General features: G+C 38.7%; 1 protein-coding gene across 1 annotated transcript; it reads left to right on the top strand.

The window, feature by feature from the left end:
• The first annotated feature begins 21,707 nt into the window (after window positions 1-21,707).
• Window positions 21,708-25,316, top strand: LOC107543998 (natural killer cells antigen CD94-like). Its single transcript, XM_016221736.2, has 5 exons — window positions 21,708-21,795; window positions 21,938-22,000; window positions 23,457-23,608; window positions 24,447-24,547; window positions 25,196-25,316. Exons 1-5 carry the CDS (start codon window positions 21,765-21,767, stop codon window positions 25,314-25,316), a joined length of 468 nt encoding a protein of 155 aa, XP_016077222.2. The 5' UTR covers window positions 21,708-21,764.
• The last annotated feature ends 358 nt before the right edge of the window (window positions 25,317-25,674 follow it).

Genomic DNA, 25,674 nt, shown 5'->3' with positions numbered 1-25,674 from the left:
GGAGAGTCAGAAGCCTTGGTCTCATCAGGTCTGGTTAACAAGGAATGGTCTTATACATCAGCCAGCAAGGTGGGCTGAGGGGCTCAGGGGTGGGGATTAACTCCTACAGAATTCAGGAGTTTTCTCTCCAAGTAAAGTTTCCTGGGACAACATGGGCTGATTCACAATACTTAATTTCTCCAGAAGTCAAAGACACACTGTTGTCTCCCCACCTTCACTCCCATCTCCAACAAGGATGCCTAGAATCTTACTGGGTGTTGGAGAAAATACTGGGTGTACTGTTTGATGGTTAACATTCAAATCAGAGTACTTTGAGTGGGTGTTGGTAAGAGTTTGGCAAGCTGTATCATGCTTTCGACCTTTGTGGCTTCATGATCTTAATATCCCTTGGGAATACAACTTTCTACTATGATAATTTTACCGAAGGAGTCTTTTAACAAAGGAAGGAAACCTCCACCTGAAGGTCCCCCTTAAGAATACCTTCCTTAATATGGCAACCTTTCACATCTCTTTTGAAAAATAGCTACTAATCGGCTCCAAGTCAAGTTTTCTTTTAAAAACAGAGCACAAACAATGGGACTTTGTGACTCCTTGGCTTGACATTTCCATTTAGGGGTGACACAACTTAGAATCCACAACAGTGTGAGAAGGACAGAACAATCTTGGTTAAATAGGATTGTTATATTCAAGAACAGAGCTGGCCTGGTTCCAGCAGTGCCTTGCCTTTTCCTGAAAAAGTGGCACCTGTCCCATTTTTTGCAGAAATTTCATCCCCAGCTCCATCACCTGAAGAAAAATGATGAGCTCAGTGGGTCTCTTGAGTCACAGAGGTCCCCCAAATACTTAAGTCTGGTTTACTAGTAACTTGACTATTTGAAATCTGGTACAGATGTGCCTGTTACCAGCTGTGCAGAGCCGAAAACCCACATGGTCACTACATCAGTTGGCAGGACTCAAAGCTATTCTCATAGCTGCAGTCAATATCCCTCTGGGTAAATCTCATTATGTTTTATCTTTATTGACTTATAGATGGATTGTTGCCAGTGGTCTACCTGTGGTGCCTAGACTGAGAAACCTACCCTGACAGATGTCAAATACTCCTCCTCTGGGCCCAAAACTAGAAAGAATTTACAGCTACTGATCTGTGTCTCTCCTGTAGATGTCCACATTCTCTGATGAGAATGGTCAGAACCAAGTTGTTGATTGAGCCTGTACTGTCTGCTTGCTGCCCCTGCTGCCTGGGTCTATCATCACACCGGACATGACAATAGGGTGGCATCACAGGCTGGCACAAAATATAGGACTCCTTCTGATTTGGAGGCTACCTCTGCACACCGGACTTGAGGCGCGTGTCTAAGCTGATCCTGCTGTTTCCTAGCGGAGGAGACCACAACGCACAGGACTTGCCCCACCCAGTCCTGGCAGATTAACTACATTGGACATTTGACCTCCTCTTGGAGTTATCAATGGTGCCTCATTGCTGTCCACACTTTCCTGGGCAATACCGTTACTGTTTCATCCTGATTAACCAACCCTGGACACAACATTTTGGCCCATAAAAATGATCTGTGTCAGCTTTTCAGCTTTCCAGGCCATTTGCAGTTTGACAATGGTACACATTTTATTGTAAAGTCACTCAAAACAGCTAATATTTAAGGTAGTTGATGGATCTCCATGCTCCCTACCATCCACAGGTACTGGTATTGTTGAGCTGTGGTACAGTCTCCTCAAAAATACATAAAAGAAAAGTCTGACACCACCTTGCTCATTTCCTCTTTTATTTATTTATTTTTAATTTTTATTGAATATATTGGGATGAAGCTGGTTAATAAAATTAACCAATAGGTTTCAAGTACAATTCTATAATACATCATCTGTATATTGTACTGTGTTCACCACCCAAAGTCAAGTCTCCTTCCATCACCATTTAACCCCCTGTACCCTTTTCTACCTCCCTCTGCCCCCTTTTCTTCTGGTCATCACCACACTGTTGTTGAATTTATGAGTGGTTTTTTGTTTTTTTTTGAGTAATCCCTTCACTTTTTTCACCCAGCCCCCCCCCCCCCCCCCCCCGGCCGGCCAACAGTTGTCAGTCGTTTTCTTTATCTATGAGTCTGTTTCTATTTTGTTTGTTTACTTGTTCATTGGATTTCACATATAAGTGAAATCATGTGGTCCGTACAATGTATATGGGAACAATCCCTGAACCAGTGCTGTCTCTGTTTCTCTTTATTCTCTGACACTGTTGCTTCTCTTGTGTATCACACTCGGGCTGTGTTTCATGATAACCATAGATTTAAAAAACCCTTGGTACTATCTGCAAAGTAATTCATTAGTTTTAAATTATATTCTTCCTAAAATTGCCACAAGTATAGAGTTTTTGCCACTGAATGCTAAGAATGAATGGGTTCTTTCAGGATGTTCTGCAAATCATGGTATATTCACTTATTATTTCAGGAACTATTTTTTATCATGGTCTACCTTTCTGTTTCTCTAATATGAGTGCCTGAAGGTGTTTTCTGTAGACTTTCTCATTCCATCATATTTTATTTTATTTTTTAATTTACTTTATTTTATATTTTAATATGTCTTTTATTGATTTCAGAGAGAGGAAGGGAGAGAGGGATAGAAACATTAATGATGAGAGAGAGACACTGATAAGCTGCCTCCTGCATGCCCCCTCCCCCCACTGGGGATCAAGCCTGAAACCGGGGCATGTGCCTTGACCAGGGATCGAAACTTGACCTCCTGGTTCATAGGTAGATGCTCAACCACTGAGCCATGCTGGCCAGGCCCATCATGTTTTATTTTTTTAAAGAAATTCAAGATTTTAAAATATTCTGTTTGATATATATAGGCAGTGTGACAAAGGTTCATATATGCATTTACTGGCCCATTATTTCTGTTTACAAAATATGTTACTTAAAAACACTCGAGTGAGAAAAAAATCTCCAAGAAATACCTATTTAGAACAGGACTAGAACATTCATGCAGTCGTATGAATGACTCACATCAGGGAATTTTTCATCCTCAGCTTATTTCTTCTTATTACATCAAAGATTTCTCCAGCCTCATGTTATTCCACATAGTTATGCGCTTCTGTTAGCTGAGACCCTGCATGTCCAACTGATAAATGACACTAATGTCACGGGTAAAGTGGTAGTGATCCCCACATCAATGTGTGTAAGACTTAGCTTTCATTTCAGTCTTTTCCTTTGAGCTAACACTACTGCTTCTTGGCCAGTCACACAGGTTTTGCTTCCAGTGTCTTCTGCAGTAGGATCTTATTTTCTCATCAGAAATTTAATTCTCGTTTCCTATAACAACCCCACCCCCTCTTAGATCTTCAAGAATTATTACAATAATATCAAGAGTGGTCTAGGTGCTAAATGACATTTCAGATGCTGGCAACACTGTGGTTGGAAATATAGTGTGCAGAGGAGTGTACAGTAAGTGGATATGTCAACAAGGCCTTTGCATGCCTAGTGTGTTGACCAGATGCATGATGCTTAAACTAAGAATAACCACTGGACTAAACGCAGGAGAAAATTCAGTATTCTTACTGGGGGAAAAAAAAAGAAAGCAACATGGGCCAAATCAAAATAGAGATGGTTTATTTATTTAGTAATTATGTGGCAAAATATATTTTTAGCAGCCAATATTCTAGAAAAATATCGCAGGACTTTATAAGAACTCATTTTTTTATTTCTTAAGAAATACAATAAATCAAGTAGATTTTAAGCTACATACACTTTAGGCAATGTTGAATAGGACATCGTAAGATAATTGTGATCCACTGTGAGTGTCAGAAAGATGCCAAGAACTCATAGGAGAGATTCTAGTCACTGCCAGGACCTGGAGAATTAAACAGTCTGCTTTCTCCTCTGACCTTCTGATCTGCCAATGTCCCCAATGGCTGACACCAGCCAGAATCCAGAGGGCGAGGAAGCCTGAGTGATGCAGTTATCAGGGTTTAGCTTCCAGGACCACAGAAGGTAGCAAAGAAGCCAGAGGATGGGTGCGGGAGTGGCTTCATGAGTAAAAGATGCCAGGATCGTGTTCACAGGAGTAGCCTATGGTGACAGAGTAGTGGAAGCTCCACTGGGGACACATTGCATGTCTGCAATGCTGGGATTAGCTGTGTCTTGTGGGCTGAGAGGAGCCCACAAGGGCAGGGAGCAACCTGGGGGCATCCTGGGTTCTGTGGTAGGCTGAATAGTGGCCCCCAAAATATACAGGTCACAGTCACTAGAAACTGTAAGTAATACCTTATATGGCAAAAAGGACTTCGCAGGAGTGACGAAGGTAAGAATCTTGAGATAAGGAGAATAAGTCTGATTTTCCATGAGGGCTTGAGATGCAGTCAAGCTGGAAGTCCGAATTGCTGAAAGGACGTGTTCTTGTGACTGAATATGGCCAAAAAACTGAATTATCTGAGAATTGCCCACATTTTTGTAGATGCTAGTAAAGCAGGTAAAGAACAAAACTGCATTCAGGTTTAAAGGGAAATTCAGAGAAACCTTGATCCTAAATTGATACAGGCAGTATGTGAATTATTTTAATTGTTTTAGTTATATGAATAGGGCTTTGGAATCGTGAGTAACAATGGTTACCTTAAAAATAGAATTCTTTTACCTGATTGCTCTTAAAAATATCAATAATCTATAACCTCTTCTATTTTTTTTAATCCTTACCTGAGGATATTTTTTCTGTTGCTTTTCAGAGAGAGTGGAGGAGAAAGAAAGAGAGAGAGAGAGAGAGAAACATCTATGTGAGGGAGACACAGCCTCCCAAACGCCCCCTAACCCAGGGTCGGGGATCGAGCCTGCAACCGAGGTATATGCTCTTGGCTGGAATCGAACCCTGGACCCTTCAGTACATGGGCTGACACTCTAACCACTGAGCCAACCTGGCCAGGGCTAACCTCTTCTAGTTTTAATCTTTCTGGTTATCTAATACTCTTGTTGATTTGGGAATCAAGTCCTCTGATGATTATATGTCACTATTCCTTTCACTGTATTTATTAAAATCTAATTATCTGATTCTTTTAACGTTGTCTGCAATCCTGGTAAATCTCAGCATTATGCAATTAACAATGCATTTTCCATAAAGTTACAAGTATCAGATAAAAATACACTTACTATAAAGTTCACAAGGAGCAGTGCATTTAAAATACTGTGTCATTTTAGGTTTCAAATTTTACTTGTTGGCCCCATAAAGGAACTTTGGCTTCTTTATCGGTTGTAGGAAATACTGTAGATCATATGGCATCACGTGGGCACACATTTAGAAAGGGTGGTCGGAGGGTGACATCCGAGCAAGGCCTGAGTGAAATGAAGGAGCCAGCCTCCAAAATATCTGGGGGGAGAAGCTGTACAAACGGTGCAGTGGCTGTGAGACGTAAGGCTGCCTGGTATGTTTGAGGGAAGTGGCAGGTGAAAGAAAACCTCATGTGAACACAGCTCCAGTAGTTACGGTCCAGCCAGTGCTTTATGATCTTCATGTTGTTTTTCTCGGTGTGTGACCAGCTCCTCTCTTTCCTTTTCCTCTCTTAGTGGGTAAAAGCTGTCACGACTCTGAATTTAGTCTCGTTTCCTGTGGTCCTGTTTGTCCGAATGATAATGACACAGACAGTGATAGTTAAAGCGATAACGATCACCCGCACCTGGGGAGCATATCTCAGCTTTGGCCTTTGCTCTTAAACTTTATCTTCTGTTCCTTGACCAGGTTGCTTCGCGGTAGCTTCTGTTCTCTTTATCACGCATGCTGTTTTCTCTGGCCAGTACCCGTGCGTCTCATCCCCCAAATCGTATGGTCACATCAAGGCTGGTGTAGGTGTTAGAGTTATTTCCAGCAGCAGCAAGTCTGTGGTTGGAAATGTTTTGTACTGTGCAGCAAACCTTTGCCCTCACAGAGGGCAGCGAGCTGTTGATGAGGTCTGACCAAAAGGGCCAGGGGCGGGGCAGAACCCAGACATCATTTCCAGTGAAGTTTAATCTTCAGACATATTGTAATTAATGGCCTCTGACCTACGAACTCATGTATGTATGTATGTATATATATTACATGTATACTTAGATGCATATATATCACATATGTATATATACATGGTACGTATATCATAAACCTTCTGAGAACTTATTAGGTGTTTATACTTTATATGTTCATACATTAAACTATTCTCACAAACTATTCTTACCCTAAGAACAAACATTTTAATGTATAAGTCATTCACTGATGATTTCTTCCATACCTTAAGAGTTCTCAAGGAACAAATCAGTGTTTTTATATATCAAAGGTTAAATTTGGAGCTGAAAAATGTTCAAAATGGGAGGAACAACAAGATGGCGCGTAGGTCACAGCTGCACCCGCCGCCTCCCGCAACCACATCAAAATCACAACTAAAATACAGAACCACCGTCACTCAGAGCCTCCTGAGATCCTGCTGCACAGAAGCCCCACAACCAGGGAGCTGAAGGAGCATTGAGACCGGGAGGAGGGGCGGAGACGCAGGGGGATCGGGGCTGAATCACAAAGACATGCCTCGGGCCCACACCCGGTGCCGTGGGGTAAACCCAGGAGGGAATCTCGGTGGTGGAGGTTTCCTGGAGGAGGCAGGGGGCCCAGCCCCACAACAGGCCCCCAACCCAGGGCTCCAGGGCCGGGAAGAGACGTCCCCACAACTCCGGGCTGTGAAACCAGCGGGGACTGTCCCTGAGGGTCGCGGAGGCTGCGGGAGCCCCAGCAGCTCCTCCTAAGGGCCGGCACGGACTCACTCGGACGCTCCCTCTGAGCCCAGCGCCGGGCAGCGGCCTGAAAGGACCCGGGACACTCGGGGAGGAACTAACCTGCCTGAGATCCGGGCGAGAGGTGGGGGGGCCACTTCCTCCCAGGCAGAGAAGCTGCAGAGGCCATGGCTCCTTTGGCGAGTCCTCCCCGCACAGCCGGCAGGCAGGCGCCATGTTTGAATCGCCAGCACCTGACTCACCTTTGGCCCCGCCCCGTGATTCCCGGAGGCCCCGCCCCTCCCCACCTGCAGCTCATCCAGGCCATTTCCAGGGGCTTTTCTGTGCAAGTGGCCTCTCTATTCTCATGTTTAGGACTTTCCTAAAATCTCTCAAACAAGCAGCAGTGGGCCCCATACGGCTTGATAAGTGGCCCCAGGCCTGGCGCTAGTGGCAGCTGCATTGGCTCATAGCTTGGCCTCTCCTGGACACCGCCAAGCCCAGCACAAGCAGCAGCCAACTACGGTTTGCTGTGTAGCTCATGCTGGGTGCCCCTGGGCAAGGCACTGGCACAGGCTGACTTTGCACCTCCAGGGAGGCCCCAGAGACAGTGCACCTGGTGGTCAGACTTGACCACACTGGATTACAACCCTACCACATCCACGAGTGACACTCGAGGGGCGCACTTGGTGAACACCAAAGCTCCACTGAACTGAATCCTGCTCCATAGGGGTGTCTCCAGCACAGCAGCTCTCTGGCTGTAGTTGCAGCTGGTCCTCACAGCTGATTGGCCTGGGAGTCAACTCCTCCAAGTGACGCCAACAGCAACCAAGGCTCAACTACAACAGGACAGTGCTCACAGCCCACACAGGGGAGCACCTAGAAGGCCCAGCTCAGGTGACTGGGGAGGCTGAGCCACTGGACCCTACAGGACACCTACTACACAAAGCTACTCTACAAATTCCAGGAGACACCTGGAAGCAGCCAAAATGTAGAGGCAAAGAAAGATCTCACAAAGGAAAGAACAGAAGAAATCTTTAGAAGAGGAACTAAATGGAATAGATCCAAGCAAGCTAACAGATAGAGAGTTCAGAATTTTGGTTATGAGGATGTTTAAGCAGACTGTTAGGGAAATAACTGAGAAAATTGATAACATAATAAAGTACCAATTTGAAATGAAGGCTACAGGAGAATAATTTACAAGGAATCAACAGCAGAGTAGAGGACGCTGAGAATCAAATCAGCAATTTGGAACATGAGGAAACAAAAAACACCCAACCAGAATAGCAAAAAGAAAAAAGAATCCAGAAATATGAAAATAGTATAAGGAGCCTCTGGGACAACTTCAAGAGGCCCCACATTTGTATTATTGGGGTGCCAGAAGGGGAAGAAAGAGACCAAGAAATTGAAAACCTATTTGAAAAAATAATGACAGAAAACTTCCCCTACCTGGGGAAAGAAATTGACTTACAAGTCCAGGAAACAGGAGTGTCCCAAAGAAGAGGAACCCAAAGAGGCCCACAGCAAGACACATCATAATTAAAATGTCAAAGGTTAAACACAAAGAGAGAATCTTAAAAGCAGCAAGACAAAGGCAATTAGTTACCTACAAGGGAACACACATATGACTGCCAGCTTATTTCTCAACAGAAACCTTGCAGGCCAGAAGGGAGTGGCGAGAAATATTCAAAGTGATGAAAAACATGGAACTACAACCAAGATTGCTCTACCCAGCAAAGCTATCATTTAGAATTGAAGGTCAAATAAAGAGCTTCTCAGACAAGGAAAAGCTAAAGGAGTTCATCACCACTAAACCAGCACTACAGGAAATGTTGAAGGGTCTTCTTTAACAAGAAGCTAATGAACAAAAGAATCTAATGAACTAAATAGATCCAGAGACATTGACACATGTAACAGACGATCATATTTCAGGGGAAAGAGGGAAGGGGGGTGGAGGGTGGGAAGAGATTAACCAAAGAAGTTATATGCATACCCATGGACACAGTTAATAACGGGGTGAAGGCCTGGGAAGGGGGTGGGAGGGAAGTGGAGGGGGTCAATTGGGGGGGAAAATGGTACACCTGTATTACTCTAAACAATAAAGATAAATTAAAAATATGTTCAAAATGATGTAAACTGATATGTGAGAAGAAATTTTAATAAACTCTTAATTTGTCACTTCAAAAGCTTTAATGTAACACTTTGATGTGCTTCTCTAATATTTTGTAATGCATATGTTTTGTATCTGAGACAAAAGATTATTTTTTTACTGCTGACTTTTTTCAGCTATTTCTTTTTTGAGTGATAGCCTACTGTATGGCCTGGTGGATGTGGTTCAGGTTAGATGCTTCCTGACGCCTTTGACTTCTCTATAAACATATGCATCAAGATCATGTTCCTGCAACACTACCCACAGTGGCTTAGCTATGTCCAGCTGAGCATGCCTCTCTATGGATGACCAGAGTCTGAGGCACCATGAGCATCCTACTATTCCTGAGTTTCCTTGAGTTGTATCATACACCATTTGTGGTGTTTGTCCTATTTCATTACTGAACAGTTGGTGCCCAACATTGGACAGAAACTACTCTTTCCTGAGATACAGCCTTTTGGAAGTGAAACAAGTGGTTTTTTTGCACCCTGTTTGGAAATGGGAGGCATTTCCTTTTGGGGGAACATTCAGCAGAAAGGGGTGGTTAGTGATAGGTGATCATGGGAATCATATCTTGGGACTACAGAATCATGGACCAGATGATCTCTGAAAAATAGAAATTTGAGATAATAAATGTTTGAAATCTCAGCTATTGAAACAGTTGGAAGAGCCAATACCATGTCTACAAGGGGACAGGTTAGTTCTTCTAAGATGATATGTCTTAAGGGATGAAACAGAACAAAGGAGACCCTGAAAATTTATTTCAGGATTCCACTTGGTGTCTGGCTGAAGATGCGATGTCCTTAATGAGAAAGGGGCCACCATAGCTCCAGTTCCCCTGGACATTGTCATCTGAGCTCAGTGCATTGTGTCCCTGCCCACATGCAGATACATTTAACAGTAGCAGCCACTAAAGACATCGCTTGCATGTCACAGCATTCTTCCCAAGCTCACCAAGGTGGATGAGCAGGGTACACAACCATATGGACACTAATTTGGAAACACTTTTATGCTTCAAGACGGCATGGGGTGTTTATACCAGAAAGGCCACTCTGACCTAACCTTTGCTCATGTTTGTCCATGTTTTCTCTGTATTCCAGCCCTGAAATTAGAGAACACTGAGTCAGTTCTTATTCATGTGCAGCCACTCTCTTGTATCTCCTGGAATTTCCTTTAGTGCTAGAATAGTGACTCTTAGGTTCCTGCTGAGCCCTTCAGTCACGGCAAGGGACAAATAGCCTGGGCTTTCCAGAGAGTCATGCCAGGTGTCCGTCAGAAGCATGGGAAAGTACCTCATCTCGGGAAGCAGAAAGGGGTTAAAAGATGAATAAACTTTCTTTTCTTTGTATTTCAGGTATGGATAAGCTATGCTAACCCATCCTTTACTACTTTTGTAGGCAATACTCCTGAATGAAATCTTATCATTCTTGTTACTACTAATTTTTGTTCTTATACGGATATTTTGTCTGTGAAGTAAAAATTGACAAAAGTTTAGAAATATATCAATTGTAGTTCACCCCTCCTCCACAATCATTCATTTTTATTTTTTGTAACTGATATTTTGTTACTAGTCAAGAAAGCATCTGAAAGTTGTTGGATATACTTGTCAAAAAGTTTGAGTATAGTTTATTTTGTTCATTAAATTCCACATATAAGTGAAATCATATGGTGTGTGTCTTTCTCTGACTGGTTTATATCACTTAGCATAATGCTCTCCAGGTCCATCCATGCTGTCGCAAAAGGTAAGAGTTCCTTCTTGTTTATGGCTGCGTAGTACTCCATGGTGTAAATGTACCGCAGCTTTTTTATCCGCTCATCTACTGATGGGCACTTGGGCTGTTTCCAGATCTTGGCTATTGCAAACTGCGCTGCTGTGAACACAGGGGTGTATATATTCTTTCGAATTGGTGTTTCAGGATTCTTAGGACATAGTATTCCCAGAAGTGGGATTGCTGGGTCAAAAGGCAATTCTATATTTACTTTTTTGAGGAAACTGCATACTGTTTTGCGCAGCGGCTGCAGCAGTCTGCATTCCCACCAGCAGTGCACCTTGCCGACACTTGTCAGAGGGGAGGGAGCAGGGGGACTGGATGAAAGAAGGTGAAGGGATTAGCCAAAAAACATATATGCATAACCCTTAGACACAGACCACAGTGTGGTGCTGGCCACAGGGAAGGGTGTGGACGAGGGGTGGGTGGAGGAAGGCAAAGGGGTGGGGAGAGTAGGGACACCTATAATAGTGTCCACAATAATAATAAAGTCAAAAAATAGTTTGAGTACAGAGGTTGGATACTTCTGTTTTGGAAACAAACTAAAAATCTACAATCTCTAATAAATAAATATTTCAGGATTCTTGACTGAGTTTTGGCCGCTTGTCCTTGGTTTAGCTAGATTTAGCGCAGGGAAGCGTGTCTAGGATTGGAGTATACAATTCCTGGGAACAGTGTGAGGCCTGTTTCAGTAAAGGAGCCAAATGAATCTTGCCCTCAGCTGCAGAAGCCACCGAGCACTTGGTGCTTCTCTCCCAGCTGCTCGGTCCCTCTTTTCGTGTCTGCTCAGTTCTCTTTCTCGCAGTGAGGCTGTCCCTCACCATCTGATTGAAAAACTTATCACGCATCAGACTTTCCCAGTTTTTCAAACCCTCCTTTTTTCACATTTCTCCTTCTGATAAACTCTCTTACACATGCATCGTCTTATTCTTGGACTCAAGTAATAGGGTAAAATTACCACGAAACAAGGGTTTTGTTTCTTTTTTGGGTCTGGCCCTTAGTAGGTAACCAGCAATCATTTCTTAAAAAAATTAATTTTAGTCTGAAATATTTTCAAAGCAAGTGTTGATACTTGTTGCCATAATGGGGGGGGGGGAACTTTAATAATTTAATGATAAACATCTTTACAATAGTAAAGTTTGCAATTGGCTACACTTATCCTGGTTTGAGTTCCTCAAGCTCATCCTGTTTACAGCTGGTCTACAAAATACTGTGCTACATTTTAACATTAAGCAAAACTAGCATTTAGTAAGAATTGTCCACACCTTGAGACCCTTGTGCTATCTAACAATAACGCTCACTTATAGTGAATAGTAAATATCCTTTACCTGCTACTGCCAAATTATAATGCTTATTTTTCACTTACATCTCTCCCGTCAAAGATTTCTCACCTCTCCCACCACACATGCCACCCACACCCTCACACATATATAAATACACAAACAGCAGAAGGAGGGAGCAAGACGTAATCCCTCCCCCCACCTCAAATCTATCCTCGAAAAATCCAAATAAATTCTAAAAAGAACCATTAATCTTGCTGCCAATATCCTCTTCACATGAATTATTTTATATCTGAAAGCATCAAAAAATTCACAAATTGATATTAATGTATATAAACAGATATTTCAAAATTAAAGTATACTTCTTTGAAGACAGAAGACATGAAAACAGGAAAACCAGAAAATAATGCATGTAAGTAAAAGTTTGCTAGGATGTTAAAAAACCACTCTTATGTTACACAAAATTGTGGTGACAACTTGGTTTAATTATGTAAATCTGTGTTTTACCTCCATAAGAACAACCAGCGGGACCCAGTCATGTAATAAAATTTGCATGTAATAAAAGTTACCAAGATAATTGAGGCAAAATGATATATCACCTTACAATTATGCAAAGTGTCTCCCTACATATTGTTCTATTAGAGGTAGTGAGGCTCAGCTCAGCCATTGCCAGCTACTTAATTTTGAGCATATTTCCTCTATACTCTCTGTCTTCAACTATGAAATTTAAGAAAGAATAGTATTAATAACAGGTTTATGAAGATTAAATAAAATTTATGCAAAATATCCAACACAAAACTGGCACATAATAAACCCCTCAAATTGTCTTACTGTTTTATAGATAATGATTAAGTATAATAAGTTACAGACTCCTTTCCGACTAATGCATTAGAAAACATATTCTACAATTTGAACAATAATCCTTTATTTCAGGATTCATTTCAGGATACTGGAACTTGGTAATGTGCTGATTGACACTGGGCAAGAGGTTAGTAGAAAAGTTAAAAGGTGAGTTCCTTAGACTGAGGGATTTTTACTGATGGGAATAATCTGCTGTTTGGGTACTGAAGTGACTTTCTCTTACAGAATGCTTTTACTTCTGTTGTCTTTTTCTTTATGCCCAAGTTTTAGCAACAGATCAGTTGACCTTTGAGCTTTAAAATAGCTATATTTTAAAGCTGATCTTTGACCTTTAAAATGTAGCTATTTTTGCATAATGGCTGAGAATGAGGCTCTGGGCCATTTCAGTGATACTTAGTAAAAATTCTTGGGCTTTAAAGTTCAAGAAGTAACCAATTTGTCACATTTGGCGTGTTGTTTGAGAGCGAGAACCCAACGGCCTACCCAATAGCTCACCACAGAGAACCTGTTTTCCAGTTTCAAGGGTATTGACAAGCCGCAGCTGCAGCCAGCAAGCTCTCTGCAGCTCGCAAGTGAGGTTTTTACATTTTGGGACTTATTAAATAGATGAGCATTAAGGACTGAAATAAAGACATTTTGAAACAAATTGTACATTCCTGCCACTCTGGTTTTATAAACCTCTCCTTATCCTAAACCAGAGATTTTCAACGAGTGTGCCACAGGAATTTTTAAAACCTGCAATACTTGACTATTTAGTCAGGGCCACTGACCTCTTTCCTTTAGATTGCCAATAAAAAAAAAAAAAGACAATAGCCAACACAACAATAGCCATCTGGTGTGAATGAATCAAAATTATACTTTTTTGTCAGATTGTCAAAAAAATATATTTTTGGGTGTGCCACAGAATATTAATAATTAATTTATGTGTGCCATGAGATGAAACAGTTTGAAAATCCTCATTGCCCTAAACAATCTGAGAATGCCAATGTTCTTTCTAAAATGTGCATTACCAATTAGATCACCACTATTCAAACACTTATTTTTCTGTGTAGACATCTCATTGTATAAGAAAATAGCATGGGGAAGGCTTGGCGTGGCGCGGGGGGAGTTAGGTGGAGGAGGGCAGAAAACGAGAAAATAAGAGGCATCTGTAATACTGTTAACAATAAAATAAAAGAAAGCAAAATAAAAATCGCTATCAGGCTGAGAAAGATCTAAATACATAGAAAACTTTCACATTGTTTTGTTTCTTTCATTTGAATCCAATTAAGCTGCTCCTGAACCAGAGTCAGAATTGGTTGCTGCTTTGGTTTTATTTCTTGTTACCTGTTTATTTCTTTTGATGGGAAGCCGTTCTCTTGGTACTTTTCATGCTTTTTGCGTAATGTCTCTAGTCAATATCCATGTGTGAATTCGTAACTGTCAGTTAAAATTGCAACAGTGAAATGCTACCATAAAACCAACAACACGATATCCAAATCCCATAATATAATTGCAAAGATGCTGGGTAACATATCAGAGATCAATTAAAACCGAGGTGTTGAATAAGCACTGAAAATCAAAATCAGCATCTTTACCAACAGCAAATATTTCCTCACTTGATCAGAGATCATCTTTACACCTCAGAGAAGGCCAGAGCAAGACCCGTAAAAAGAATCCTAGTCAAGCCTTAGAAAGGGTCCATTGGGGGAACTGAATGACCAATAAGAAACTGGCTACTCAGTTTAAAATAATGTCAGGATCTTTGTTTCTAGAACAGGCACATTCAGGTGAGAGAGACATGTAAATGATCTCCTATTGCTAGTTAGGCTTTTGTCATCTTCACATGACAGAATATTAATGCACATAAGAGAATTTCTGTGCATTAATAAATTTCTTTAGTGATAAAATAGTGAAGTGCCAAAATAGTTCACTAGGATTAAATATGCTGATACACTTAATGTATACTCTTATACTTAGTGAGACATTTACATTAGGCACTACAATAGGGATGTAATATGTGCTCAATAAGAGTTAAAGTTCTCCTCTACTGAACCAGCTCAATAAAATGAAAATTGGTAAACACAGGAAAAGTTTCAGTCATATACTTTGCCTTTTCTTTAACAGCCATACTTCTGAATAACAAAATAATTGTTGATAATAATTTTCTAGAATATAAAAGCAAAGATTATGTGATAGCGGTTACAAGAATTTACAAACGTGATAAAATTGCATAAACTAAACCTGCACACACAGACACAGTCAAGCAAGTGAGTGCTTACAAAACTGGTAAAATCTGAATAAAGTCTATGGGTTGTACTAATGTCAGCGTCCAGGTTTTGCTATTGCACCCTAAGTAAGGTATCACAGCTGGGGAAAACTGAGTGAAAGGTACAACGTAGCCCCTGTACTGTATTATTTTTGTAACTTTCTGTCAATCTATATTCATTTCCAAATAAAAAATGAAAAAAAGAGATCAATAGAAGTGTACTTAAATGCATTATTGTGTACTTTATCTTATTGTAATAAATATTACATAAATAAATTTTAAACCACTTATGTTGTTATTGATTATATTTGTGTTCTATTTGAAATATAAAGAATAAAAATATTTTTTAAATTTCTGATTTTATTGTATTTTATTAAACATAATTTGAACCTTTTGCTTTGAAACCATGTTCATACAGTGATTACTTCCAGATTTTCCTCAAAGAAACATAATCTATGCCCTGGTCTTTAATTCAGCATTTTTTTACTTTTTCCCTTGGGTGTTTTTTCTTATGCTTCTCAGTAAAGGAGTCACTCACTTGTCCTTTTTTCCCTCATCAGTCCAGAAAACACTTTCCCTAAATATCACATGTCGGATATTATAAAAGTCACTTTTATGATAATGTTACACAGATATATTTAAAAACTTGGATTGAAATTCTTATTTTGCATGCAATTGCATAGTCCAAGCACTAAAAATACATCTGAGGTACATCCGACTTAATTTCACCATTTTCCCAGACATGGGGCCAATGCAGGGTAACGAAGCACCTTTGTTTATTCCCTGAAGTATCGGGACAGTGTCACTATCAAGTGAAAAACATTTTTACTCTTGAATAAAGTGAGATTTAGGAGAAATGAACTTAAGTTATATGGTGACAGATGCACATTAGAAAATGGCAAATTTAAACCATTTAAAGTTTAAAATAATGTACGAATAATGTTTTTTGGAGTTGTTTTTTCCTCAATTTGTCTATTTTAAAGAAATGCAAAACATGCATATGCTTTAAAAATCCACGATACGGAATGACCTATGAAAACGATCACTTATGTTTCCTACTTAGCCTCACCCTTGTCTTGATCCAAGGAGCACGTGGTTTTCAGTCTGGCTTTTACCCGCTTATCAGCCGTCCCTGTAAATGCAGAGAGAGGGGCTTTGTTACTCTCCAGCTGAGCATGAACCTTGCACTTCTTCTGTCAAACCAAAATGAGGTTCAGAAATATCATTTTCTACCTGACCATTAGGGTTACATCTTGGTTTTGAATTCATCTATTACTATAATTATTGTTATTATTATTGTTAAAGTCTTACAAACAGAATTGGATGTGGCAAGAAACAGAGGTGTCTGATGGTATTAAAGAGGGTGATGCGATCTCTTTCGAAGGAAAATTATCTGCTGCTAATAATAATAATAATAATAGAGTTGCCTTCACATGTTTAATCAAGTCCCATTGTGATGCAAGATATTGAGAAAGTGGTGCTGACTTGAGTGACACAGGAGCGTCACCCAAAGCATTTTCTCTGCCCACAGCATGTTTTCTTATCAGCAGCACCAGTCCCGCCACTGTGACTTCTCCTTTTTATCTGACTAGCCCTCCACCATGAGCTTATTCCGCTTCCCCTCACATCAGGGAAGTTTTTTGTAGTATTAGGAATGGCTAACACGTTTTCAAACACTTCTTTTTTTCAAGAATTTATCCCCAAAGAGTTCCTGAGTATTTGAGAGTCAAGAAGAGCTGGGATATTTATATATCAAATCTTTCAATTTGTTGGTGTGAGGACAGCAAAGCTCTCAGCAGGTGTAGTGGGAAAAGAAGGCCCCAGGCACAGAGATGTAAAAAAGGAGTGTTAATACAGGAAAGGGAAGGCAAAACACAATAAAGGTTCTCTGAATGTAGCTTCTAGAGGAGGAGACTGGAAGTAAACATTGTTAAATGATTCTGGGAAATGGGACAAGACTCAGTGTTCAGAATTGCCTGATAGTAGGGCTGAGGTCGCTGGACTGCACCAAGACCTGAGATTTTTTGGCTGATACTCACGCAGGTGAGAATTGCTAGCACTTATGGACTGTGTGTGACATTAGCAAGACTTCCAGAAGCACTAGCAGAAAAAAGCCTGCAAGTACTGAGCTGCAGAGACTGGTTGGCCAGAGGTCACCGAATATTCTGAAGGATACGGGTGCAGCAATGATAACCTCTGCTCCAAGTGGAGATAAATGACAGGGACACCAGCACAAAAACAATTCAACTGTTTATGCACAGGAAGGAATCAAAAAATCAACCTGGGTTGGCAAGTCAGAAAGAATTAAAAGAAGGGGTTAAAATATATATATATACATACATACATACATACAAATATATATTTGTGTGTGAGTGTATATGTTTGTATGTTGTTATTTTATTTATGACTTGAGCCTAGAGTTCTTGACCTGAACATATCTTTGATAGAGTTTTACTTTTGAGTCAGTGAACTAAGATGAAAAAAAATTGATGTAAGTTTTAGCAAGTATGCTTCTGAAAACTTAGAATAACTTCCAAATGAAGGTGGTCTTATTAGCGTGGGAAGTGTAGCAATAGTACCTACTCTATATTCTGTCCTAAGTTTGTATCATCTCAAAACTAAAGCTGAAAACAAAATCTCTTAAACTTCTATTTAGTTACGGTGATTTTATTTACATGGGGCAAAAAAATGAGCAAAATTAGGTAGTTTTTGCTAGTTCAGCTTTGTCCAACATTAAAACTAAAAATATGAATTTGACCCCAAAGGCAATGGAAGTAAAAGCAAAAATAAATGAATGGGACTATATCAAACTAAAAAGCTTCTGCAGAGCAAAAGAAACCATCAACAAAACGAAAATGCAACCAATTGAATGGGAAAAGATATTTGCAAACAATAGCTTTGACAATCAATTAATATCCAAAATATATAAAGAACTCATACATCTCAACAAAAAATAAGCAAACAGTTTATTTTTTTAAAACAACTAAAAAATGGGCAAAGGGCCTGAACAGACACTTCCCCTAAGAAGACTTAAAAAATGGACTACAGACATATGAAAAGATTCTCAATTTCACTAGCTCTTAGGGAAAAGTAAATGAAAACTCAAATGAAATGCCACCTCACACCGGTTAGAGAGTCAACAAGACGCGTAATCGCAAGTGTGGGAGAGGTTGTGGAGAAAAAGGAGCCTCATTCACTGCTGGTGGGAATGTAAACGGTGCAGCCGCTATGGGAAACAGTATGGAGGTTCCTCAAAAAAATTAAGAGTAGAGTTACCATATGACCTGGCAACCCCTCTTCTGGGCATCTACCCGAAACATTTGAGAGCAATTGTTCACGAAGATATGTGCACCCCTATGTTCATTGCAGCATTATTGACAGTGGCCAAGACATGGAAACAACCGAAGTGTCCTTTGATAGGTGACTGGGTAAAGAAGATGTGGTTCATATATAAATGGACTACTACTCAGCCATAAGAAAAGATGAAACACTGCCATTTGCCACAACATGGATGGACCTTGAGAGTATCACGCTAAGTGAAATGCCAGATAGAAAAAGTCCAAAGCCATATGATTTCACCCATATGTGGGATATAAAACTGAAAGTAACAAATGAAAAAACAAAATAAACACAAACTAAAACTCATGGACACAGACAATAGTCTGGTGGTTCCCAAAGGGAAAGGGTGTGAGAAGGTAGCAAAGGGGGTCAAATACACGGTGATGGAAGGAGTTCTGACTTTGGGTGATAAACACACTGCTATATACAGATGATGTGTCATAGAATTGTATTCTTGAAATCTACATAATTTTATTAACCAATGTCATCCTCATAAATTTAATTAAAACATAAAAATAAAAATGAATAGGTTTCACGTAGACAAAGGATCATTTATAAATTAGTTCTCTCAACTCGGATTTGCATAAAATGTGAATGAAGAATTTTCATGTTTATAACCTCAGGCAAGAATTTAAATTTTAGCAATTTCTGTGGCTCAGTAAAAGCAGCTCTATGCACACAATGAAAATTAAACAGATGGAAAAATTAACGTCATGGAAACTGAAAAATAAAATCACATTCCTTGTTTTTTGTTGTTCCCTTTGTTTTTGTTGTTGTTGTTGAATAGCCCATCTCTTACAGTGAGTTTCATCTATGGTACTATTATAATGCTTGAAAATAAATATTCTAAACAACAAGAAACTTATATGGGAGTCTGCTTCATTTGGGGGTGAATAGCAGTTTATATTTCCAGATAATCATAGATCGAGTCCTCTACTCTTAAGATTCTTAGTCACCCATCTGTCCCACATTTAAATTTCCCACTACTAAGGTTATTCATCTGAAGACGAAAACTTGTAAATTGAACTACCAGTATACTATCTGAATGAGAAAAGACAGTAAAAATATAATACTTAAATATTAGTACAAATAAGGGTAATAGAGCAGCTGCCATTCAAAGGAGTTGAAGGGAACTGAACAATGGAGGGTTAAATGTTTAAAGAAGATGTAAGGCTCACCTGAATGAGGCACTGAAGGGTGGGCCTAGACCAACCGAGGCAGCTGTGTGAGTGTGTGTGTGTGTGTGTGTGTGTGTGTGTGTGTACATGGAACAGTAATGGGAAGTCACTCTGGCTCTACCTTTTTGATCTTTGCCTTCCGTAACAGGGTTAACGAGGCAAGGATCAGAAGCACACAGGGAGAGACGGAGATGCCAACCACTCTGTGCTAAAGAAAAGAAATCAAAATCACAAGACAGACGGAGAGGGATAGGCCTGACTTGAAATATACATGTGTGTTCTGGAGAGAGACACCTTGGGTTTCAAACATAGTGACCATGGTCAAGTCTTTAGCTCTGCCTTAGTTTTCTCATTGGAAATATGAGTATATTTATCTATCTTTATTATTAAGCAATATTCAGAAACAAATGTGCTGATAACTGCCAAGTGCTCGAATCTGTGTTTAGCACAGTTAAATTATAAATGTTTGTCATTATTAAAAGAGGAAAATTCTTGTGGAACTTTATTATATGAAGTAAATTTACCTTTGGTTTGCCCAGCTTTTTTCCTATTTTCCAAATATTTTTAAAAGATGACATGACCCCTGTTGAAACATTAAAAAAACAACTCACAAAAACCCCTTTATCTTTTTTTCTGATAGTCAAAGAATCTGTGTTACATGAGTGTAGTGAGAATTTCCTGTATTGTGGTTTCCGAAACATCAAGAATATTGCTTAACTACACAATTTTTCTTTTCCTTTTGAATTTCTTCATACACAACTTTCAGATTCTTAGCCTCCAGCTCAATTCCGTGATCCAACACCATTCTTTTTAAACAAACATCGTGACTTATCTGTTTCTACACCGGAACATTTCTCATGGCAGGTATGTTGACCTGAGTCATAAATTTAAAAATAAATACAAGCAGAAAACGTATTCGTGGATATTGCTAATTTCAGGGAATGCTTTAAGAAAAAAATATGGAAAATTTTCGGCTTCTTGTGTTTCAGCATTTTCCACTTAATTTTATTTTTCTGATTCTTCATTCTGTAACTTAAGAATGATTTTGTGAAGCTCCTTTTACAGGTTTAAACAGCGACTAATGACAGAGAAAACTCTAAATTCTGAGCGAGAACTGAATTTACCAGGTTAAATTATGAGCAACTTAATTCTAGCTTAGAATAAATAGAGAATGACAAATATTTAAAGTGCAATGCTTACAAGTGCTATTTAAAAGTTTTGCATTTGTGTTGTGACACCCAAACACCACCCAGATTAACAGTCTGACACATTGGACTGTTGTTAACAACAACACTCTTTGGGGGGGTGTTAATGTTAATGAAAAATCTCCTAATGTTGAATTGTTTGGGGGCAATGACTATAGAAAATAATTACAAGTATACGGAAAATGTAATATTCTTGTAAAAAATGGTTGCTTATGTATCATAATTCAATGTTCTGTGAAATGAATCCAGCTCCCCAAGTATTGCCCATGTGTTGGCTGGGGAACTTCTCCTCACACAACATCCAGATGCACCTGTCTTTTCTACCCTGTAAAACCTCTACAAATCTATGAGCACCTGGCCTTTTTCAGGACAGTCTCAAAAGGACACGTTCCCAAGCAGTGTTATTGTGACAATGATAGAATATGTTAAATAAAGACTCTGGTCCTAGACAAACTTTCATTTGATTTCTGACTTGGGTAGTTACTAGGTTTGATGCCTTGAGAAAATAACGTTAATAATAAATTCTAAATTTTCTCATCTACCTAACGGGAATCATATTACTATCTTGTGATTTTTATTGAGAAAAATAAAGTGACCATCTTATGTAAGCCCATAAAACAGAGCTTGGTGCCTGTTCATCTCTTCTTACTCCAGATCTCTGGGCTTCTTTGCCAAATTAAAAATAAATGTTAAATCCATTTTCTGAGACAGAGCTGGTAAAGAAGAAAAGATACAGATAATCTTACTAAAGAATTAAGTACACCACATAAAACTTTTAGTATTGTATGGAATTCTGAATGTCTTCATTTCCTACTGTTTCATTGGCAAGACAGTTGGGTTGTCAGGGAGAAGAAATTTTTGGATTCTCTCTCCCAGGTTTCTGCCTTCAACAGATTCAGATCCTGTGTTTGTTATTTAACTCATCCCTCTACATCTCTTTCTCTACAGCTTTTCAGGCCACTCCATGGAGGTTGATTTCTGGGATCTTCGGAGTAACCTGCCTTGTGTTGATGGCTACTTTGGGAATTTTGTTGAAAAATAGTAAGTTTTTCTAGGCAAGTTTAAATAAAGATCAAGAGTGTGATGAAACCATTCAGTATGAAAGGTTTCATTTTACTGATGTGTAATGTGTTATTTCACAAACCTGTATCTCACTGAGTACATTTCTAATTATTTCCTACAGGATTTACTAAACAAAGTATTCAGTCAACATCATCTCCAGGACCCACCATTGAACCCCAGGAAGGTAGGTTCCATACTTTGAAAAACCTTGGTAGAGCATGAAATTGTTTCTTGTTTTTCTCACACGGAAGCATGATGGAATATTATATAGAGTAATACAAGTTTACCTACTAATTGTAGAATAGTCTCACGTCATTGTTCTCTAATACAAGAATTTTTAAGTTATGTTGAATGTGCATCATTTATATATTTATTGAATAAGAAAAGCATGAGCCTGAAGTGACATGTTTTTCCTGTATGAGTGCTCATGTTTAAGTAACAAACAAAGAATAAATTATACTACATGTTACAGCTAATCCTAATTAGCTGCTGGTGTTTGCTCATAACATATAATTTTATATCTCTTTACCTTTGCTTCTATTTCTTGCATGACTCAGAATATAGTGCAGTGATTTCTACAAATCTGACCCTAGTTTTCTGTTGTGAGCGAGCTCTGAGTCCAATTTTTAAAATACATTTTTCCAGATTCTGTCCAAATGGTCTCATCATCTTCTGTGATCATATAGCACTTTATCTATGTTTTTCTTCTTGAGATATTTTCCAGCTTTATTGAGATATAATTTATGTACAACACTGTGTAAGTTTAAGGTGAACAATGTATTGATTTTATACACTTATATATTACAATATGATGACCACAGTAGCACTAGCTAATACTTCCATCATGTCACATAATTACATTTCTTTTTTGTCCTGAGAACATTTAATACCTACCCTTTAGCAATTTACAAGTCTATAACACAGTATTGTTAACTATAATCACGATGTTATGCAGTAGACCCTCAGAACACTAATCTTCTAACTGGAAGTTTGTACCCAACTTCTCTCCAGTTCCCCCCCTCCCACCCCCTGTAAGGACCATTCTACTCTGTAACTTGAGCATCACTCACCTGGCAAAGGTTTGAGTACATACCATGTATTATCACTCCTATCTCTGAGGATAAAATATTCAAGGCACTATTACTGGTTAACTGTACAATGGGTGTTCAAATTAATTGCTTTTTTTATCTTCATTTTGATATAAAATATCTAATATATATCATCATTCTCCCAATGTACCATATTTATTTCTGACTCAGGAAATATGCTAAAATGTCTTCCTCCCTTAAATATCTCTTCCATCTAACTTACTCCTATTTTTCACAGGAGACCTCAACTTTGGGTCACTTTCTACACTCTGCTACAGGATGTTTTAACATACTGAATTTCTTATGTATACTTACCCAAACTAGCATTAAATATAATTAATAAATGATTGAAAATTATATAATTCTGATGCTACCTCTAGAATGTAATGTCCATGGTGCATTCACATCACTATCTTCTGAAGTTTGGTTTAAGAAGTAGACTCTCAGGGAATATTTGTAAAAAGAAATAACAAATGATTTTTGAATGAGTAAAAAGTGCTTAAAAGAATTGAATCACCAATGTCATCAGTCATGTGTATTTTTTTCTCTTAGGTCCTGGCTGCTGTTCTTGCCAAGAAAAGTGGATCGGTTACAAATGCAACTGTTACTTCCTTTCCGATGAAAGAAAAACTTGGGCAGAAAGTAGGGATTTCTGTGCTTCTCAGAATTCCAGTCTACTTCAGTTACAAAACAGAGATGAACTGGCATGTATTTAATTTTGGTTTCTTATATTTTCTTTGGCCTAGGATAACATATTATCTAAGTAAGCTGACTACTTTGATTCAAGGTTTTATCAGATAGTGAATGAATGGTTATAGTTGAACTAATAATGAGTGACTTATTTTTATACCTTAAAACAAATCATTTTATAACCAACACAAAATTTCTCAAAAACTTATAGGAATAAAAATAAAGGTAGATGCCAGATAAAGTACAAGAGACATTTTAGAAAGAAGTCAAAGAAGAAATAATAGGTCATTATTTTATTTAAAGAACCAACTAAGCAAGTTTGTAATTTTTCATTTTTTAATTGAATATGTAATTTTTTGTAATTATATAGCTTTTGTCATTATTCTGGAATATAAAGTGGAATGAATATGAGAGGATGATTATAATAATTACAAACTCTTAAGAAAAATGAAAGATTTCTCCAGTTGCATGAGGAATTTGTGGGAAGTACAGGTCAAAATGGTTATATCTGAGAAATTAGTCCTCAAGATACTTTCGGTTTGGAATCAAATTTGATTGTTGATCTCCTGTGAAGGAAGTGTTCCATGAAAATCTAACCCCTCTCTAATGTTTTTCATTCATTCAAGAAGTGAGATTTGCGATATATTTTCTCCATAGGTGAAGGGACATTATAGGTGAGAATGGGTCTTATTTATGAGATGTGACTATGCCTCCTAAACTAGACTTTAAAAATGGTTCAGTTTGAGTGACTGAGGGCCTGCACATGATTCTGGACACTAACTTTCTTGAAAGTACTTTATTTGCAGAGTAGATTCAAATTAGATTAATATGTTTGTCTCTGTGTCCAAGCAGGATTTTATAAGTACCAGTAGATTTTACTGGATTGGACTCACTTACAGTGAAAACCGCCATGCCTGGCTGTGGGAAGATGGCTCTGCTTTCTCCCGAGATCTGTAAGTTCCTGACAGTCAAGCCTTTCCTGTTCTTATGAGTTTATCTTTAGATCTCAGAAAACAGAAAAGAGAATAGGTACATGACAGCAGCAATTTTACCCTTGAAGTTACTGTACTTGTGACCATAACAAGTTCTGACTTTTCCTTGTTGCCTTGGTGCCAGCACTTGTATGAGTAGATCATCAGTAACAACGTAAGAGATAAAAAGCTGCCCTCACACACAGCTGTCCCGGAGAATCAGGAGAGCCATTCTTTTCTTTATTTTGGTGGGATCCAATATTCTCAGCATCCTCCCCTGTTTCATATATTCTGAGCTTCTTTTCTGCGTATCTGTAATCTTAGAATTTCACTTCCATCCATACACATAGTATTTGCAGCATCCTACAGTGACACAGTTAATGCTCTGATTTGTTTTCCTAGATTAATTAGCAAATATACCTTTAAACAAAGTAGAGGCAAAGTTGATCACATATCAGAACCATTAACAACAATGGCAAGAACAACAACAAATTCCTGGACTCAATGCTATTGATTATTGAGGCCATAACTGCGCCTACTGAATTAAAGGATACAATGCCGAACAACAACAGAACACCATCCTTGGACGTTTTCTTTTCTTGTATGTTAACATTTTATTTTTCTCTACAGATTTGTATTCCCTCAAAGGACAAATACAAAGAACTGCATAGCATATAACCCAAGCAAGAATGTTGTAGATGAGCCCTGTAAAGAACAACATCGTTATATCTGTAAACAGCGGCTTATCTAGGTGTTGCTGAGGGCAGAAGGGAAGGAAGAGCAAGGAAGATCCAGTATTACTAAGGTAGGTTTACCTCTTACATTATTACTAATTATCTACTTCTGGGATCTTTAAAATGTTTCATATTATATCTTAGCATACAATTTTCTTGTATTTGAAAACATGTGTTTTAAAATTGATGAAATTTGTGCGTGTACACCTGAAATTATAAAGCATCAAGATAAGATAAATAATTTCATGAGTATTTTGATTTAATGATCAATATTGAGTGTAATATATTTTCATGTATACATTCTGGTAAATTTTCTGTGCAGAAATTGAAACAAAGCAATTTACATCAAATGATATATATCAACATCATTTCAGA

This window comes from Miniopterus natalensis, chromosome 2, assembly GCF_054644295.1.
Source record: "Miniopterus natalensis isolate mMinNat1 chromosome 2, mMinNat1.hap1, whole genome shotgun sequence".
NCBI lineage: Eukaryota > Metazoa > Chordata > Mammalia > Chiroptera > Miniopteridae > Miniopterus > Miniopterus natalensis.
Note: the sequence above shows the minus strand (reverse complement) of the source record. Positions and strands in the feature narration are given on the sequence as shown.

What these genes read in the sequence shown, in the direction of transcription:
- LOC107543998 (XM_016221736.2), top strand. Translation starts at nt 21,765, where the DNA reads ATGGCTACTTTGGGAATTTTGTTGAAAAATA. An exon ending in TACAAAACAGAGATGAACTG is followed by an intron (nt 23,609 to 24,446) that starts GCATGTATTTAA and finishes GTGTCCAAGCAG; the next exon opens with GATTTTATAAGTACCAGTAG. An exon ending in TCTGCTTTCTCCCGAGATCT is followed by an intron (nt 24,548 to 25,195) that starts GTAAGTTCCTGA and finishes TTTTCTCTACAG; the next exon opens with ATTTGTATTCCCTCAAAGGA.